Source organism: Lutra lutra, chromosome 13, assembly GCF_902655055.1.
Source record: "Lutra lutra chromosome 13, mLutLut1.2, whole genome shotgun sequence".
Classification (NCBI taxonomy): domain Eukaryota; kingdom Metazoa; phylum Chordata; class Mammalia; order Carnivora; family Mustelidae; genus Lutra; species Lutra lutra.
Window position 1 is genome coordinate 1676300 of NC_062290.1, and position 17177 is coordinate 1693476.

Here is a 17177-nt window from a genome sequence, read left to right on the forward strand (position 1 = left end):
TGCTCCAGCCGATCGCAGCAGGACATACGCCAGGGAGAACCACGGACACTGACCCCAGGGGACTCCCACCGAAGCCATTCTGAGGCTGCTAATCCTCCAGTCCATCACCCCCTTCTCGGAGCCCACCGAGCATGCTGGCCGAGTGGGGAGACAGGGGAGACCCTGCACCCCAGGAGGGGATGGGAGCGGCTCTGCCCCATGTGGTCTGGTTTGGAAGTTGGGTCATCTGTGCCCGGAACGGTGCCGACCCTGCGGGACGGAGCTCAGCATGCTTTCTACCATCCCCACGTGCGCAGGCCAGGAAGCAACCACTGGCCCCAAACTCCCTCGCAGGGGGATTCTGGGCATAATTTTGTCTCAGTGTGATGAGGTGCACGCCTGTGATTTCCAGCAGAAGGGGACCTGCTGGGCTGTGTCTGCTGTTTCCACGGCAGTGTGGTCGGGAGGCTGGGGGCTCTCTGCAGCAGCCTTAGTGGAGGTCCCGATGTCCACAGGGCCAGGCAGCTGGGGCACGAATGGCGGGAGCGGGGCTTGGCGCAGCCACCACACTAGTAGCCTCTAGTGGGGGCCTGGGGACCTCTTCTGCTCCCTCGTGCCTGGCTACGTGAGCCTTCCCTGAAGCACACAGCTCAGGCTGATGGTTTTCTGCTCTGGAATCGCAATGGAGGTAGATGCCCTCAGGGGCGGCGGGAACTCTCAGAGGGGGAGGTGGCTGCACCTGCTCTGGGTCCCTGACTTCCCACCGTGGCAGAGGGAGCAGAGCCCTGGGTGGGCGGTCCGCTCTGAGACCAGGACCCCCGGAGGCCCCGGCTAGGGTTGGCCCTTGCTCCTCTCTGCCAGTTGGCCAGCAAGAAACTGCTCCCGGCAGATCTGCCTGGCTTCCTGGCACCTGGTCTGTGTGAACCAAAGGTCCAGCCCCGTGTCCTTGGAGGGCTCTGCCTCCAAACCACCCACCACACCCTCGAACACACAGAGCTTCAACTTGCCCTGAAAACATAAAGCCTGTCCCTCAGGAGCGTGGGCCGGCAGCGGGGCCTTGCTCTCAACCAGGCAGCTGGCCAGCCTGGCACCGCCTGCCCTGGCCGAGGACCCCCCGCCCCCCGAGGGCTTCCCAGGTACCGCTGCTGGCCCGGGTGAGCGCGACCCGCCTCACGCCCCCAGGAGGACTGCGGGGGCCCCCGCACAAGAACGGCCCATTCCTGGAATGGGGAGGGCCTGCCAGGGTCCCGGAGAGAGCAGTGCCTTTGGGGCCCAGAGTGAATCATGTTCCTGAAATTCGATTGGATTTCCAGCCGGAGGTCAGACGAACCTGGGAACAGAAACTCCCTCCCTCGATGGACAGATCCATTTACTCTTCTGTTGGATGGATGAATTTGCAGAACGGTGCTCTCTTGGGGGGATAAATGGCCCGGAGCCTGCAGGGACCAGAAGATAGCCTGTGGTGAACGTGCCTTCATCGGAAGTCGTGCCGGGCGGGCGTGTTAGCGGCAGCCGGAGAACACGGACACTCAGAGCCCCGAACTCCCCCGTGGCACGGCTGCTGTGAGTTCCCACGGCTCTGTTCTCCTCTGGCACTCATTCACCCGGTCTCTGCGTGGCTGGGTTTGGTTTGTTCCTTAAACTTTGTAGACAACGTTAGCTGTGTGCACATGGATGTACCCTCGCCAACGCCAGCCGGCCGCCCCAGGGAGGAGGTGTCCGCCTGCAGGTGCCGTCCGTGCAGGAATGCACGGGTGTGTCTCAGCCCTGTCCCACTGCGGAGGGCGCGCCAGGCATAGCGAGGACTCGGTGACCTCCAAGTGCCTGGCCCACACACAGGGGAATCCTGCAGACGCAGTCCGGGCCCTGGCAGCTGGAGGGAAGAGTAGAAGCTGTGTGAATCCCTTGCCGTAATGTCCAGGGAAACCGAGACTTGTGGTTAGAGGCTGGGCAGAGGTGACCCGGGTGGGGTCCTGTGGCCGGGCGGTGACCCCCTGCGGCGTGGCTGGGGTCTGATCTCATCCTGGGGCCGAACACGCGGGATGAGCAGCATGTGCTGAGACCCCAGATGCCACCACCGAGCTCTTAGGAAACGTGTGCGTCTTAGGTGGAAAGTAAGAAGAGTGAGGGCCGGCTCCGTCGTGGGGCGAGCAGAACAGGAGACCCTGGGGCCTCTGGTGGGGGGAGGCCTCTCCACATACCACCTTCCTCCACCCGGCGGTGCTGTCTCGGGCTCATGCTCTGGGCTGCGTTTCCTTCCTGTGGGACTTCAGTGACACCCCTGGGGACACACGGGGACGGCCAGCACAGGCCGAGGTGCTGTCCCTGAGCGCCTCCCACATGGACAAGGGGAGACCAAAAGCTGATCCCTGTTATGGTGGTTTTCAGGAGTTTGACTCCAGATTATCCAGAACAGTGACCACCCCGAAGTGCGTTGTGGCACTTGAAATGGAACATCCAGGGTCCTTCTGGAATATTTATAACGGGACAGAGAGAGCAGCGTGGGGGCGCCCTGGTCCCGGGCTGGAGGGAGATACAGCCAGGGACCTCCCAGAGCCCGGGAAACGGGTTTCCCGCTGCAGACCCCTGGGGGCTGTATCCGGAGTTTACTACTGGGATTAGCAGCAGGGGCAGTAAGAGTAGTTGGTAGTGGAGGGAGTGGGGTTCCTGCAAAACCGATCCCCTTAGGAGGAAGAAATTCAGTTTCCCTCTCAGAAACCCTTAAAAAAAGAACCATCCTCTCCCGAGAGAAGCGGACAAACCAATTCAAAACTCTCACTTCCTCAACCCTCAGCGGAAACTCAAGCACCCTTAAGGAAAGAAAAGACCACCGAGACACACAGGACTATTTTAAGCGTATCAGGTATTTGCACATCTTTGTGTTCTGACTTATTTCTAGATCAGAAACGGGGCAGCAGGTCTGCGCCGCCCGCCCGCCTGCCGTTTGCTCTGCACAGTAGCTGAGGAAAAGCAGCTGCGGCCCAGCAGAAAAAGGCCTTTTCGTCCTTCTTGCGATAAAATGCCAAGAACGGACTGGTTTCTAGCCTCAATGCTGATACAATCCACAGAGGCCAAGACTGGAGCTTAGTCCAGTCTTTTCTGGAAACGGTCCCTTTGAAGTCAGGAGGTCCACTTAGGGAGAATAAAGGAATGACGTGTCCCCTGGCCACACCCATCACCACCGCCGTGTGCGGCCTTCAGAGCCGAGACCTCCTCTGGAAGCCACGGACGGGGCTTCTGCTCCCATCCAGAGCGCGAGGGTGTGCAAGTCCCTTCCTAGAACCGTGCCAGAATGAGTAGGGAGGGAGGGATTGCACAGACATTAAGGTCTGGGGATTCCCCACAAGGAATCCGACCGTGTTGGAGCCCGAACCAGCCGTCCTGAACATCGGGTCTGTTGGCTGCACGGGGACGGGGTTGCCAGCCCAGGAGCCACAGGGCACAGCCCGTGTAGAGGCGAGGCCGCTGGAGGGACCCGGTTGGCATCTGCCCCCCACCCCACGTTGCCTCACTGTGCTCCCACAGATGCGCTCTCCCCAACAACATGTACCAGAGCTAAGAAGAGTTGAGAACCACCGACCTCCTTAAGGTCTGTGTTTTACAAATGAGACGATGGCGGTGTGGGGGGGGGGCGTGCCAGTCACGGATCCGCAGACAGGTGGGGGAGCGGAGCGTCCAGAGTGGCCAGACATTGGAGAACCATCACCGTGAAAACGTAGCAGCCCAGCTGAGCCCTGGAAAAGCCCGCACAGCAGACTAGTCTCAGAGTTAGATGAAGACCGTCCGAGGGGCTGGAGAGTACACAACCCACAACCAAGAAGAGGCTGGTACGAAAAAGAACCAAAAACCTGTGAAGTTTATAAAACAGCCGTCGACGCGCCTCCCTCCGAGGCTCACGAGCCACACAGACGGGACAGGAGGTGGCCTCCCGGAATGGCCGAGCACTCCCCGCCGCTCGCTCACGAGGACGAAGGAATGAGTCAGAGAGAGGAGTTGTTGCGGGGCGAGCCCTGGACGTCTCCTCGTGCATTTCCAGGAGGAGAGGAAGAGTCCGGGGGGACGTAATCAATTCAGGAAGAGAGGACCGCTCGTGAGAACGTCACTCTCGGCAGGGCTGGCCTCACGGCTATGTGGCCCTGCAGTCACATGGGTCCGACACGCAGAAGGGACCCGCTGGCTTTAACACGCTGAGGATTTCAAACTCCTTAGTCACTGGATCTAAGTGACGTTCCCAGGACCTGGGTGTGCACGTGAGCAGAGATCCCACACAGAACTGGTGTCCCCCAGGGTCACACGCCCCGCAAATGCAACATCCCAGGGACCCAGCCTGCGGGGCCCTCGGAGAGACTCAGGGCAGGGGCCGGAAAGCGTGTGGCCCGGACGGTTGAGCAGGTGGGCGCTGGCAGGTCTGGGAAGCCACACTCTCTCCTTGTCCCAGACGCACTCCAGGCGCAGACAGAAGGCAGTGGCCTTCTCAGAGACACCCCGTCCTGCCCCTTCTCACCTGGGATGTCCCTGCATCAGCCGCCACGTCCTCGGAAACCGGTGGTGCAGGAGGTGAGGGAAGGGCGGGGAGACCCATCGCGCCTTCTCCTCGGGTCCTCCTCCCCCGGCGGGCCGAAGGCAGAGGGCCTGCGGAACGTGCCCACGCGGGGTGGACGTGAGCGGGGGGAGCTTCTCGCGGCATCCCGGAGGCTGTCGTCGTAAGAGGGCGTGAACCAGCCCCTGAAACACAAACCGCACTTGGAACGACTTATCTTTGCTGCTGGCCGCGCGCACGAGAAGGGTCAACTTCGTCTTTGCCCGGAGCGGCTTCGCACAGCCGACACCGGCGAGCGGGCAGGGAGGTCTGTAAGGGACAGGGACATCTCTGACTTGGGAAGCTTCAAGTTCACGGTTGTCCTGGGTCAAATCGGGGTCCCACGGTGACCGAGTCCTGCAAGCAAGACGCGTGGCTCTGTTGAAAAAGGCAGATTCATAACAGAAAAGACTTGTTTGGAACTTCAAAGGTAAAGAGGAATTTCTCAGGTTTCCAGAGAGAGAGAAGAGTCCATTCTCAAGAAATGGGAGTGAGCACGGCAAGTGTTGGCCGAGCCAGTAAGTGTCCTGTCGCTGACAGCCCTGAGCACTGTGGCTGCAGGCACTGGGGGCCTCCGGGGCGGCATCTCGAAGAACCGGCAGGGCAGGCCCTGAAGCCGGGCTGGGCACAGAGACGGAGGCGGAGCCCCCACTGGGCTGTCCCGCAGGGTTTCGGTGCTGGGGGGCCCAGCCTGAGGCCGTGTTGGAACACAGAACCCCACTGGAAATACTGATTCGAGCAAGTGGCAGAGGCTGTGATGTCAGGAGGCAGGTGACAGCTGGAAGAGGGGATGTCCTGCTGCTCCCGCACACCCACGGCTGACCCACCCTGCGGGGCCAAGGGCGGTGTGGCCAGAAAGCCGTGGCTGGCACACAGGGCCAGACCCCAGGGCAGGGGCAGGTCCCTCGCCCTCTTGCTCACAACTCTCAGTTGGTCTCTTGGAGAAACTCACAGTGTGGGGTGCGTCTGCCAGGAGAAAAGGAAAAGTGACCCCAGTACTGGGAAATTATGCTTTTCTAACACAGCCAGGCCGCTGAAGCGTCCGTGTTGGCGTGCAATGTGGAAAGCCACGTGGTGGTCTTTGATACCGACTTTTAAAACACTTTGAACCACCCGCGGGGCGAAGATCGTGGCAAAGCACGACTCGCTCTGGTGAAGCTTTAGTTGGTCTGCCACGGGCGGGGACGTGTCTTGAACCAGAGGCTGGAGCCAGAGGCCACAGGGTGAGTGAGGGCTGAGTGGGTGGCGCATGGATGTTCTCTGCATTGTGGGAAGGAGCCAGCCTGTGAGCTGTCCAGGTCTAGTCATGCAGAGACAGAAACCAGTGTGGACTGACGCCCCCTCCATGAGGCCCACTTTGCTCTCCTGGGAGCTGGTGGAGCAGGTCTGGCCTCTGCCTGGAGGTCCGCCGCCCCCCACCCCGCCCACCGCGTGCCTCTGTCCGGTGCAGGAGCTCTGGCCTCGCCGTGGGGGACACAAGCTTGGGCTCTGAGCCCGGTCTCCCCTGCACGTGGCCGGGAACTTGGCTGGGAAGTGACGCGGCTGGCACTCAGCTCCCCAGTGTGTGCTCTGGAACTCTCCGTGGCGGCGTGCCCGAGTGTGGGAGGAGCTGGAGACAAAACACATCTGGGGTCTCCGTCCCTGATCCCCGAGTGCTGACCCCCGTGCGGCCAGGAGGCGAACGATCTTGCAAAATTGCGTAGCGTTCCTGCGGCCACTCTTCCTGACCTTTCTCAGCTGTTTTCCTGGGGGTCGCGGGTGGACTGGCCTTGGCTTTGCTTCCTGTCTGGGAACCCAGAGAAGGCGGGACCCCCGGGGCGGGGCGCAGAGGGCCCGGCTGGCGGGGGTGTCGAGCTCCGGGAGCAGCGGCCCACCGCGTCCTTCCACGTGGACATCCGCATGTCTCAGGCCACGGCGGGTTTGGGGGACTCAGTTGCCACCTGGGAAACAGCTTGGACCCACTTTCAGAAAGTGTGTAGAATACTACCCAACGGTGTAGACTGCGTGGTCCGGCCGTTGCTTCCAGACTGTCCCTCCCTCAAAGGCCCGGACTCTTCGAGCTCCATTTAGGGGCCCCAGGATTGCTGTGGTCCCGGTGGCCGTCTCCAGGGACGCCTCACCTGTCCTTCCGTTCCTGGGGCTCTCAGGGGCACCAGCTCCGCTCAAACGTGCGGACACCCTCACAGCGAGCTTCGAGGTCAGGCTGGCAGGAAGGAGCACGTGCCGGGCAGACCTTCAGCAAGAGGACATAAAGAAACCTCTCCGATCCCTCTACTGGCCAGATCTAGTGGAAAGACTGGAAATTGCTACCCTGAACGGAGCAGCCGGCTGCTGGCCGTTCACTTTGAGCATAAATCCCTGATGACGTCCTTTTACACCCGTCGAAACCTGATTTCCAGGGGTGCCTGCCGCTGGCTTTCAGGCCCCTGCGCAGACAGGCCTGATGTGGGCGCGCGGCCAGGACTGGGGAGCTCCTGCCCGGGGAGCGACTGCCCCCTAGTGGGCGCTCACGGGGTCGGGGAAGACGGCGCCCTGTGGCCAGGCCGGCCCCCTCCCGCCGAGGCCCCGCCCACCTCCCCTTTTTCCCTCCCCTCCCCCTCCAGAGAGAGGCTCAACCCAGAAACGCAGCCCCCTGGGAGGCCAGTCCCACGGGGTGGGTGGGGGGCAAGCTTTCTCCGAGCAGAGGGCTGCGGCCCACGCTCAGACAAGGCCACGCTCGGGCACAAAGGGAAGCCGACTCTGGACTCCGTTCTGGAAGGCAGCCCCTTCCCCACCAGGGTTTCAGGAATAAGGCTCATCTGGGGCTGAGCTTCTGTCCTGGCTGCCCTGGTGCATTAGGTCCTTACAGTGGGGTGCTTGGGGGCCCAGCACTTGGCCTAAGCACGTGGTCACTTGGTGGCTCCCGAGGAACACACGGCATGGGCCAGACAGGGCCATCTCGGAGCGGCCACTGTGCAGAGTCGCCATCCATGCCTGGGGACAGGCGGCTCTAGGGGCGGGGCTCCTGCTTCCCCTCAGTCAGGGCTGGGATTCACCCACCTAAGAGCCGAGTGCAGCGTGGGACGCTCCTTCAGATTCGACTTCTCTGGGCTCTGGAAGCTTCCTGCTGGGTGTTTCTTCTTTCTTCCGTAGTTCTTTGTCTCTCTCTCTGTCTCGCACACACACAGACACACGCAGACACACAGGGCTGAGCCGGGATTGAAAATTCCCGCAGATAAACCTGCCAGACAGCCTTCCCAGGGTTACCCTGACCCTGCGAATAAGGATGACAATGGGCGTGTGGGGTGACACCTGCCTTTGACCTCCACTGTCCTTGAGCCATATCACGTGGGTGGGCCCGGCTGCAACCCCGGGTCTGCCGGGTGGGATTAGGACTAACCCTTGCAGGGTCAGAGGGCAAAGCCGGAGCGTGCTGACTGGACCGGGACGGTTCCCCCACAGACCTGTCTGGACACGGCCACACAGAGACCGTGATGACCACAGGGAACTGTGGCTTCTGGGGCACGGCCTAGGAGGGGCTGCCCCAAGCTGAGCTAACTGCTCTGGGACGAGACCAGGATCCTGGACTCTGAGACCCAGGCTTTAGGCCTTTGGGCTCAGTCCCCAGAGCTCCACCCGGGGCCCTACTTAGGACAAGCGGCAGATTGTCATACAGCCAGAAGATGCTTGGATTTGAGACCCTCGTCTGCTGCTTCTCGGGACGCAGGAAACACCTTGGGGACGTGCTCACGGGGCCTGGCGCTTTATCGAATGTGAGCTATTTGACCAGTCTGATGAGACGTGCTGTCTCCGCACGGCCTCCCAGAGTCTCTGCCTGGGTCTGGTCTGAGAGGGGGCCTCAGACTAGACGAGGGCTTGCCCAGCAGACACACTCTGAGGAATGAATGATGTGGGCAGGCCTGGGAGTCGTGACCGGTGGCTGTGGTCTCCGTGTGGACTCGGGGACACTCAGCAGTGGGCCAGGGGCATCTCTAGATGACGGGGAGCAGGGATGTTTCTCTCACCTGGCCTTGGTGCCGTGCGTAGGTGGGGGACCTGGAGAGAAGGAGGGTGGGGATGGTGTGCAGCTGGAGGGGCCTTGTCAGACCCTGACGATGACGCACTGAGCAGGGTCAGCCCTGGCGAGTGGATGGAGTGGACAGGGAACAGGCAGAACTCACACTAGAGTGGGGCCCTAGCAGGTGACTTCTGTCGTCTGCCGTCTGCCTGGCCCACACCACCTGCAGCCTTTTCCACCCTTTCCCTCTTCCTCCTGTCCTCCCCCCTCCTGCTCCTTGGTCTCTCTGTCCATGTCTCCGTCTTAATACTCAGGCTCTTGCTATCCTGCTGGCGGTTGGCAGACGACTTGCCGAGAAGCTAACACGATAGTCCTCAGTGCCCAGGGACCGGATGGGCCCGTCCGAGGCCCTGGGAGAGGGCCTGACAGTGCAAACCGCGCCGTTTACATACATTTTCCCAGAGGAAGAAATTGTATCTGTGATGTCTCAAGACAGCTGCCTCCTTCCCCTCCGCGTTCCCCAGGGAGCAGCCCTCCTACGATTCGGGAAAGGAAAGACGTGCTGGGGAGCAGACCGCCTGGGTCCTGGGTCCTGTGTCTCCCGCTCCCTGCCACTGCCTGCTTTCCTGAGCACCTGGCTTGAGAGGGGAAGGTGGTGGGAGTTGATAGACAGACAAACAGAAGGTGGTGTGTCCCCTTGTAGGTGGGCAGGAGGAACACAGTTGCCCGGTTCCGGAGCTGGGAGTGTGACTAGGACAGCCGGCTCCCGGTGGGAGCAGGGATGGTTCTCCTCTGGAAGCGGGACTCCCCTGCCCGCCGCACTTGGCCCGACAAATTTATACAATCATCGTAGGTGCTCTTTACTTTTTCCATGGACGTCACCTAGGGTGGAGTCGACCAGCATTCCCTTTCCCGTGGGCCAAACCTGGAGCCCTCCCCAGCTCGGAACTGTCTGCTGGGGTCTCCCAGATTCTTCTCCTGAGCAAGGCCTGTGTCCTCTCTGTCGTCCTGGGCTGAGCACGGCTCCTGACGCCTCCTCAGCGCCCCTGAGAACTTGCCCCCTCTTTGCCAGACGCCGCAGACAGAATGGGATGGGAGGACGCGAGCTGTTTCCAGTCTGTTCCCTGACCTGCCGAGCCAGCGTGGACAGACTGGTCGTGACATTGAGCTTTCCATACTACAGGTTTCTTTGTTTTTCCATGAAATGCTGGAAACTAAATCACAGGGAGTGATGAGGTTTAGCAGCAAAAACGAGTGAGTCGGGTTTCTCTCATGTGAGAGAACTCAGGACCCTAACTCATCCCTGAGCCGTTGTGGGACAGCGGGGCCCCCACTCAGTGACCCATCATGAAAATATTGGGTTGACAGGGCTTGGCCTCCAACAGAGAAGCCCAACCTGCCGGAACTCAGGTCTGGCCGCGACCCTCACCTTCTTGTCCCAGATTCCGAGCGGCTCCGTGTGCCCAGGGTCAGAGCCCCGAGGAGCAGAGTCGCAAACCTGCACAGACCGTGAATGCCCGGGGCGCTCCAGGCCAGGAGGCCGTGCTCTGGGAGTCAAGCCTGGGCACCTGCATTCTGGAAGCCACTGAAGATTCTGTACAGTCAGGCCCAAGAGCTGGGGCATGAGGGAAGAAACGGGGGTCAGCCTCGTTTCTGCTGCTCTTTTCCGAATCATGGCCTTTCGTTTGTAAAATGAGGCATTAATAATGACAGCTGTCTCAGAAGTGGCTCATTTTTAGACTTAAAATGGACTTAAAACAGCGTTTTATACCTGAAAACACGTTGCCAGCCATGAAGCACACGAACGAACGAAAGGCAGCAGAGCCTCGGTGCCGTGTCCCGGGTCTGGCGTGCAAGGCCGGCTCGCTGTTTGCGCGTGTCGGCAGCGCCGTGGCGTCCCACCGTGTCCGCTGGTTGCCGCATGCAACCCTTTGCACGCCCGTCTGCCCGTGGTCAGGGCGAGGCCGAAGCTGCTGGAGGGTATCACGCAGGCATCCGCATCTCCGGCCCCTGAGGCTCAGCTGGGTGCTGTCCCAAAAGCTGAGAGCAGGGAGAGGGAAGACGAGGACACCCACAGAGCCTCATGCCGCAGTCACGTGTTGTGGACGTTCTCTCCTGCAGGCCTCCAAGAACCACTGGTGGCTTAGGGCCCAGGGGCCCAGGCCGGGGAGGCCCCCTCAGCAGTGCAGGGAGTCGCCTCTGGGATGAAGTGTTCGTTGTAAATCCTGCTCTGCCAGTTAGGCTCGTTTCTCAAGGGCAGGAGGACTGGTCTTGGTAGCAAAAATCCAATCCCACGATTCCACTCTGCAGGTGTGCAGAGAACGGCTCTGATCTTGGGCCTCTGCTTCCGGCACCCTCCCTGGGAGCCCGAGCGGGCGGGCAGTCCTGGAGGGGCCCAGGAGAGACAAACCCCTCATGGGGAAGTGAAGTAGGAAGGCGTGCCCCAGGCCCAACCCCGCGCGGGGGACATAGGGAGCAGGGTTAACTCTGGGGGACCGGGGATGGGAGCCCAGTGTGCATACCCTGGGCTGATCTGGGAAAATGGTGACCAAGTAGGTTAATGACAGAATGTGATTTTCGTGTTGAAAGGAGTATTAGGACGACATGAGGCTCAGGAACAAAGAGACAGATACTGTTTAACAGGGTCACACACACACACACTGCAGGACAGGGGCCCCCCTGGCCAGCTTGGGGCCCTGGGTTTGCCGACAGTGCTGTGCAGCTGCAGGGACGGGCCGGAGCTCAGAGTTCCCCCGGGGTGAGAGCCGTGGGTGGGAATCTTACTCACTTTCGGCAGAAGAGTGTCCCGGTGTGAACAAATGAGTACATGCTTTGAGGGCAGGACTAAGTCGACTAAAACGGTGCGTGCTCCCGGCCAGCCTGGAGCTGGGCTGCACTTCCCTCTACAGGAGTCTCCCCGGCGTAATCCTGCCCGTCCCGGAGGCAGGCCTGGCATCTGAGTCATCCCGGATGGCGGTGGGCTGATAGCCTGTGTGTGCATGTCCACATGTGTGCGCGTGTGTCCGCATGTGTGCGCATGTGCACGTGTGTGCGCGTGTGCACATGTGTGGGCTCAGTCCTTTCTGTTTGCGCCCTCCTGCCGCTTGCACTGTTGCACATGCACAGAGATGAACAGCAAGCGTCTTGTTTCCTCCTTCTGTGGGGTGGGGGTGGTTGGTGGTGGATGTCCCGCAGCCGTGACAGTGGCCAGGGGACAGTGCGCGGCTGTGTGAGCCTGTGCACGCAGCAGCTCGGGGAACACATGCAGTGAGCATGTGGGCCACTGTCTGTGCAGTCCCGGGAGCACAAAGGCCAGGAACCTCACAGCCTGGGGGCTGGTGGCTCGCCTCCTCCGTGAAAACCACTCTCTGACTGGCACAGACACATGGCAAGGGCCCATGTAGCAAAAACAGTTCCCCTCCCGTCCCTGTGTGCCCGGCCACAGCCTCTGTGGTGCCCCCCGTCCTGAGAGAAGGCCTCCGACAGCTGGGCCTGAGCGGGGAGTGGTCCCAGCCCCGACGTCCCCCACGCTCCGGCATCGTCAGCGGCTCAGGGAAATCCACGGTGGCACCTGCTACCAGCCACAGACCATGCCCAGCCCCAGACGTGGGAGCTTAATTTCCACGAACGAGGAAGAGCCATTTACGAGCAACATGGCTTTCTCACCCACTGTTCCACAGTGTCATGACGTGCATGGAAAACTGAGTCATTCTGAGACCTCAGGGACGGTGAGGCCTTGCCTTGTGACTCACGGCTTTGGTCGAATAACAGCTCGCTAACGAGGTCGCTCCCGGAGCCGACCCCGGCCGAGTGGTGTGTGCGCCAAGAGCGACCCGTGGTCAGCTGACGCCCTGCGAGGGGGCCGTGACCGGCAGCCCCTGGCGAGACAGACAGAGGCCGACAAGCAGACGTGTGCCATGGGCTCAGGGTGTGCAGGGAGACCAGGCGGATGTCACCAGTGGATGGGGCAGCGGCGGCTCCGGGGAAGTGCTTTCTTCCCCTCTAGGCTAATTCTGCAAAGCTCCAACATCCTACGTGGCCTTTGAAAGAGCTCTAGGTGGTGAAATGCCAAGTATGTGCCCTGGGCAGCCCCGGTGTAGCAAGATGCTACCATTGCTGCCTGTTTTTCTTTGAAGGAGTGATTGCTTGTACGTGTCCTGGGGGTGTGTGTGCGCGAGAGAGAACAGGGTGTGCAAGGAACCCACATGTGAGATCAGGACGGGGCCGGTTGTAGCACAGCGGACAGCCTCCCCGGCTGACGTCAGGGACAGAATCAGCTCCCCACCCGCGCCCCTTGTCCCCAGTAGAGCCGCCTCCCTCGTGTGCGGCTTTCTGGCCTGTGTGTGGATCGCCAGCTCCGTGTTGCTAACAGGCCCTGAGCATGATGTGGGGGCTGTGGTCAGAGAAGTCGGGGACACGCTGAGCTGGCGCGAATGTGTGGAAAGGTCTCTGTTGCTGAGCTCCTCAAACTGTGAGTAGGCTGCTGGGCACCGGGGCCCTTCCCGGGCAGGGCCGAGCCGAGCTGCCCGAGCCTCTCCAGCAGGGACTCAACCTCGCTGGTGCAGAAGCCCCCGGAGGGTCTGTCTTGGCTTCTCCACAGGCCTGCAGGGGAAGGAGCGGGAGCGGGGCTGGGCTCTGCCTTTGCCTGCCTCCCAACACCGAGAAAGACGCAGGGACTGGGGAGGACCCGCTGTCCCTGGCCACCATTCCCGAGGCCATGAGAGGTGTCCAGAAGTAGCATGACGTGGAACCATCAGCCCCGTCTATCCTACCCTAATAGAGCCTGCAGAAAAGCCACCTCTCATTCCGGCTCTTGGAAAAGACTCTTCCTTCCCTGCACCCGGAACATGTTCACTGACTCGCTCTGACGTCTGTCCGCACCTGGAGCCACGATCCTGGGTCTCAAATCCCTCTACCCGAGCCCACCTGGTGCAGAGCTGTCTCACGTCCCTGCCTCTGTGGCGCTGAGGTTCCTGTACCCTCCCCAGGGTTGAAGGCTCGGAGTCAAGGTTGCCGGCTTCCTGAGTCACCGCCCAGCCGGCCTGCAGGTCCTCACGAGGTGGAGCTCCCTCTGACATGTTCAGAGTTGGGCCCCCAGCCTGGGAGTCTGCACTGGCAGGCGTCCGCGCCGGTTGGTGGGCGAGCCTCCCCCGGAGCAGGGGACCCGCCACGGCTGGTGTTGGGGACCCACTGACTGGTGCTCTCTGTTGCCACTTGGCACACCTGTGCTGTGGGGGTTCCCAGCATCATCACCCCCTTCCCTGAGGGTACGAGGTGGGCTATCAGGCCCTCCCTGGGCAGACCTCCTGCCCCCAGGAATTCCTCAGCAGGCCTTTGCCCAAGAGAAGCCCCCAGACCCGCTCCCAGGTATCTCTGTGCAGCCGTCTTCTTAGGACTCAACTGGGCACTTAGCATTTTTTTTTTAAACACCACATTTCACATTTCACATTTCACGATGCTGCTTAACACTGTTTATTTGACGTTACAACCTACAGTATTCCATGAAAATCATCATAAAGCTAGTTTAAAGTTTTTATTAAAAAGTCAGTTAAAGAAAAAAGAAAAGTCTGGTGACAAAAGGTCATTCTTCTGAAATGGTGACGTGTGCTCTTTGGGGTGGGGAGTGCCCAGCAGGAGGACTCAGCAGTCACCTGTGCGTGTGGACGTCCAGGCGGGGCGGCTGTCATGGGGCTGGGGGAACCGTGACGCTGCCGTCCAGTAGGAAAACCAAGGCCAGCGACAGCCTGCGTGGGGACACGCTCACGTGAAGACCACAAGCGGTCCCGTCACCACAGACTGGGTTATGGTTGTGTTATGGAAACCTCCAGTCCCACGGTGGGGACATGGGGTGTGCACGTGGCACCAGCAGTGACTGGTTCTGCCCTGAGCAGTACGTCTGTCCACGAAGCTGCCTTGTTCCCGCAGAACAAGGACCAGAAGGGAAGGCACGAGGAGGGGGCTCAGGCCTGGGGAGGGAGAACCGGGCGGAGGGTGGCACGCCCGTGAGGTCCAGCCCCAGCAGGGCCTGGTGAGGACCCTCCCCTCCCAGACGGCGCGCGTCTGCATCACGGAGCCTTCCACGCGCGGCCTCCTGCTCAGAGGTCCCCACGCTCCATCCAGCCCTTCCAGGCGCGACTCCGAATCCACGGGGGGCCCCGCCGCACGGTTGTGTCCCACAGCTTGTTGACGTTGGGGGCTCTGATGTGTGTTGCCACTGTTCTGAGTATCTGCTCAGCACGCCAGGACCTTCTCTAACAAAAATGATTAATCCACCAGTAAGCACAATCCCAAAAACAAAACAAAAACACAGCACAGGTGGGTTCTAAACGCATCTCCCTACCAGTTCGATGAGGGACTGCCGTCTGCTTCTGGCTGAGCAAGCGTGCCAACTGCTGCGTCCCCCCGGCCTCCTCCCCGGTTACTGGAAGGGACAACCCTCCTGACAAGACGCCAGACGGACACTCTAAAATGTCTCGGGGTCTTGTGTCTTATGGGTCTCAGCTGACCTAAGAAGGACGGCTAATTCCCTCTGACTTCCGAACGGCACAGATGGGCCAATGACCTGCATAAGCTCGCACGTGGGCGACTAGGGCGACTAGAGAGCTAGCAGAGAATTCCCGGTCCCACGTCTCCAGGACAAGGTCACACTCAGGCATGCTTGTGGCGAGGCTCAGGGTCTGGCTTTATTATGAATTAATACAATCTTAGGAAACTCACGCGGAGATGACCTTGGCCCCCGCATTCACCCCACCCCCACGCCATGAACACAGAGAAAGTCGGGGTTTCTGGGGCACCATCTCTCTAGGGGAGGGGGGTTTGGACCTCCCTGCGGAGACGACAGCCCCTGCACGCCGTCGTCTGTCCTTGCTCAGGCCTAAGGGGACAAGCACCCGCCATCTCCATGTAAGCAGCCTCCCAGGAAGGTGTGCAGGGGAGAGGCTTGCGGGGGGGAGCAGGGGGCCGCCAGGTCAGCTCATGCCACAGCCCTGCCTTTCCCGAGGATCTGGGTCTCGTGTCTCCGAACGCACAGAGCAAATACAACATCCAGACTTTTTTTCCCCCTTAACTGGCTACAAGCTTAGGAGCTGGACTGGTCCAGCTTGATTTTTTTTCTTTCTTCCTTTTGTAAAGTCTCAAAGCACACTCATCGCCGGGAAAGCTCTTCCGGGCAGGGCCCAGTCTTGGGACCTGTGGGAGCCAGGTTCTGGAGGCAGCGGAGCCCAGGCCGTGCGGGGCTGCCTCCAGGCTGCTGGACGGTCGGAGGCCGACCCGGGTGCTGGCGGGACCTGCCCCACACGCTGCACAGACGGGAAACATGAAGGAACCCACGGCCCCCCGAGCCTGCGGTCCTTCTCCCCGGGCTCCTCAGGGAGGGTGCGTTCTGCGGAGAGCGTGTTCTCAGGCGGGCTCTGGGGTGACAGCCGCGCAGGGGACAGTCGCAGCACAGCCCGCGCGAAGCTGGCTCCCCCGACGGCAGAGAGAGGCGGACGCTGTCCCGATCCAGGCGCTGGGGGGGCTTCGTGGCCCGGCCCCCCAGTCCCCCGGAGGCCACGGAGGGCCCAGGCCTTAGTTCACCACGTCGTAGTAATAATTGCGCAGCCGCAGCTCCACGTTTTCGAAACTCGGCCTCTTCTCCACCCTGTGAAGGGGAGACCCCGTTACTGTTTGTCCCGCACGCGCCGTCCGCCCCGCGACAGGTGCCCGTGGCCGCGCCCCCTGGGGCCCTACCCCACCGCAGTCATACTGCCCGGGACTTTGTGAACACCTGCCGTCGATTTCCGTTAAACTCCAAGCGTGTCCTAGACCTCTCGCCCCCGCGCGGCAGCATCAGCTGGAAGGAAGCTTTCTTAGAACTGTGGGAACCTGGGGCGCCTGGGTGGCTCAGTGGGTTAAGCCACTGCCTTCGGCTCAGGTCATGATCCCAGGTCCTGGGTTCTAAGCCCCGCATCGGGCTTTCTCCTCGGCGGGGAGCCTGCTTCCTCCTCTCTCTCTGCCTGCCTCTCTGCCTACTTGTGATTTCTCTCTGTCAAATAAATAAAATCTTAAAAAAAAAAAAAAAAAGAACTGTGGGAACCTGCCCCGAAGCAGAACTTATTTTGCTTCCATTTGGGGCTGCCCTGCCTGCAGGCAGAGTTGCCCCGGAAGTGAACCAGAACTTGAGGTCACCCTGGGTGAAGTGTCGACATTCAGACTGGAATTTTGAGAGGTTCCCTGCGGGTCTGGCAGGGCAGCCAGGGGCAGGCTCCCGGGGACCCAGAATCACTCACCCCCACAAGACAGCACAGTTTCCACAGAGCCCGCACGGGTTTTGTCAAATGGCACCTGAATAAACGGCTTCTCCTACAGCCTTCAAGACAAGGAAAAGCCGTAACGGACTCCGGGAATTCAGCGGCCATCTGTGCTCATGGCTGGGGACACAGGCCACCTCGGGCGTCATGGTGCGAGCCATGCCTCTGGCCGCCAAGCCGTGGTCAAGGAGGGCCGGGGGCCAAGCCCGGGTGCAGGAGTGTGGGTTGAACGTCTGTGACACAGACGGACGGCCTCCCTCCTTCTACAAAGAGCGCACCTCCTCGACTTTCCAAAACCCAACGTTCTCCTCCAGCTCTCTGCGGACCCAAATGC

At 60.9% G+C, this 17177-nt stretch overlaps 1 protein-coding gene across 2 annotated transcripts in view; it reads right to left on the bottom strand.

Annotated features, from left to right (window-relative positions):
• Positions 1-14011: 14011 nt before the first annotated feature.
• SYK (spleen associated tyrosine kinase) overlaps positions 14012-17177 on the bottom strand; it is a 69540-nt gene continuing 66374 nt past the window's right edge. For both annotated transcript variants that reach the window (XM_047699212.1, XM_047699211.1), the window contains one exon: positions 14012-16194. In XM_047699212.1, the coding sequence (XP_047555168.1) occupies positions 16122-16194 (73 nt within the window). In that variant the 3' untranslated portion in view covers positions 14012-16121. The remainder of the gene's footprint in view (positions 16195-17177) is intronic.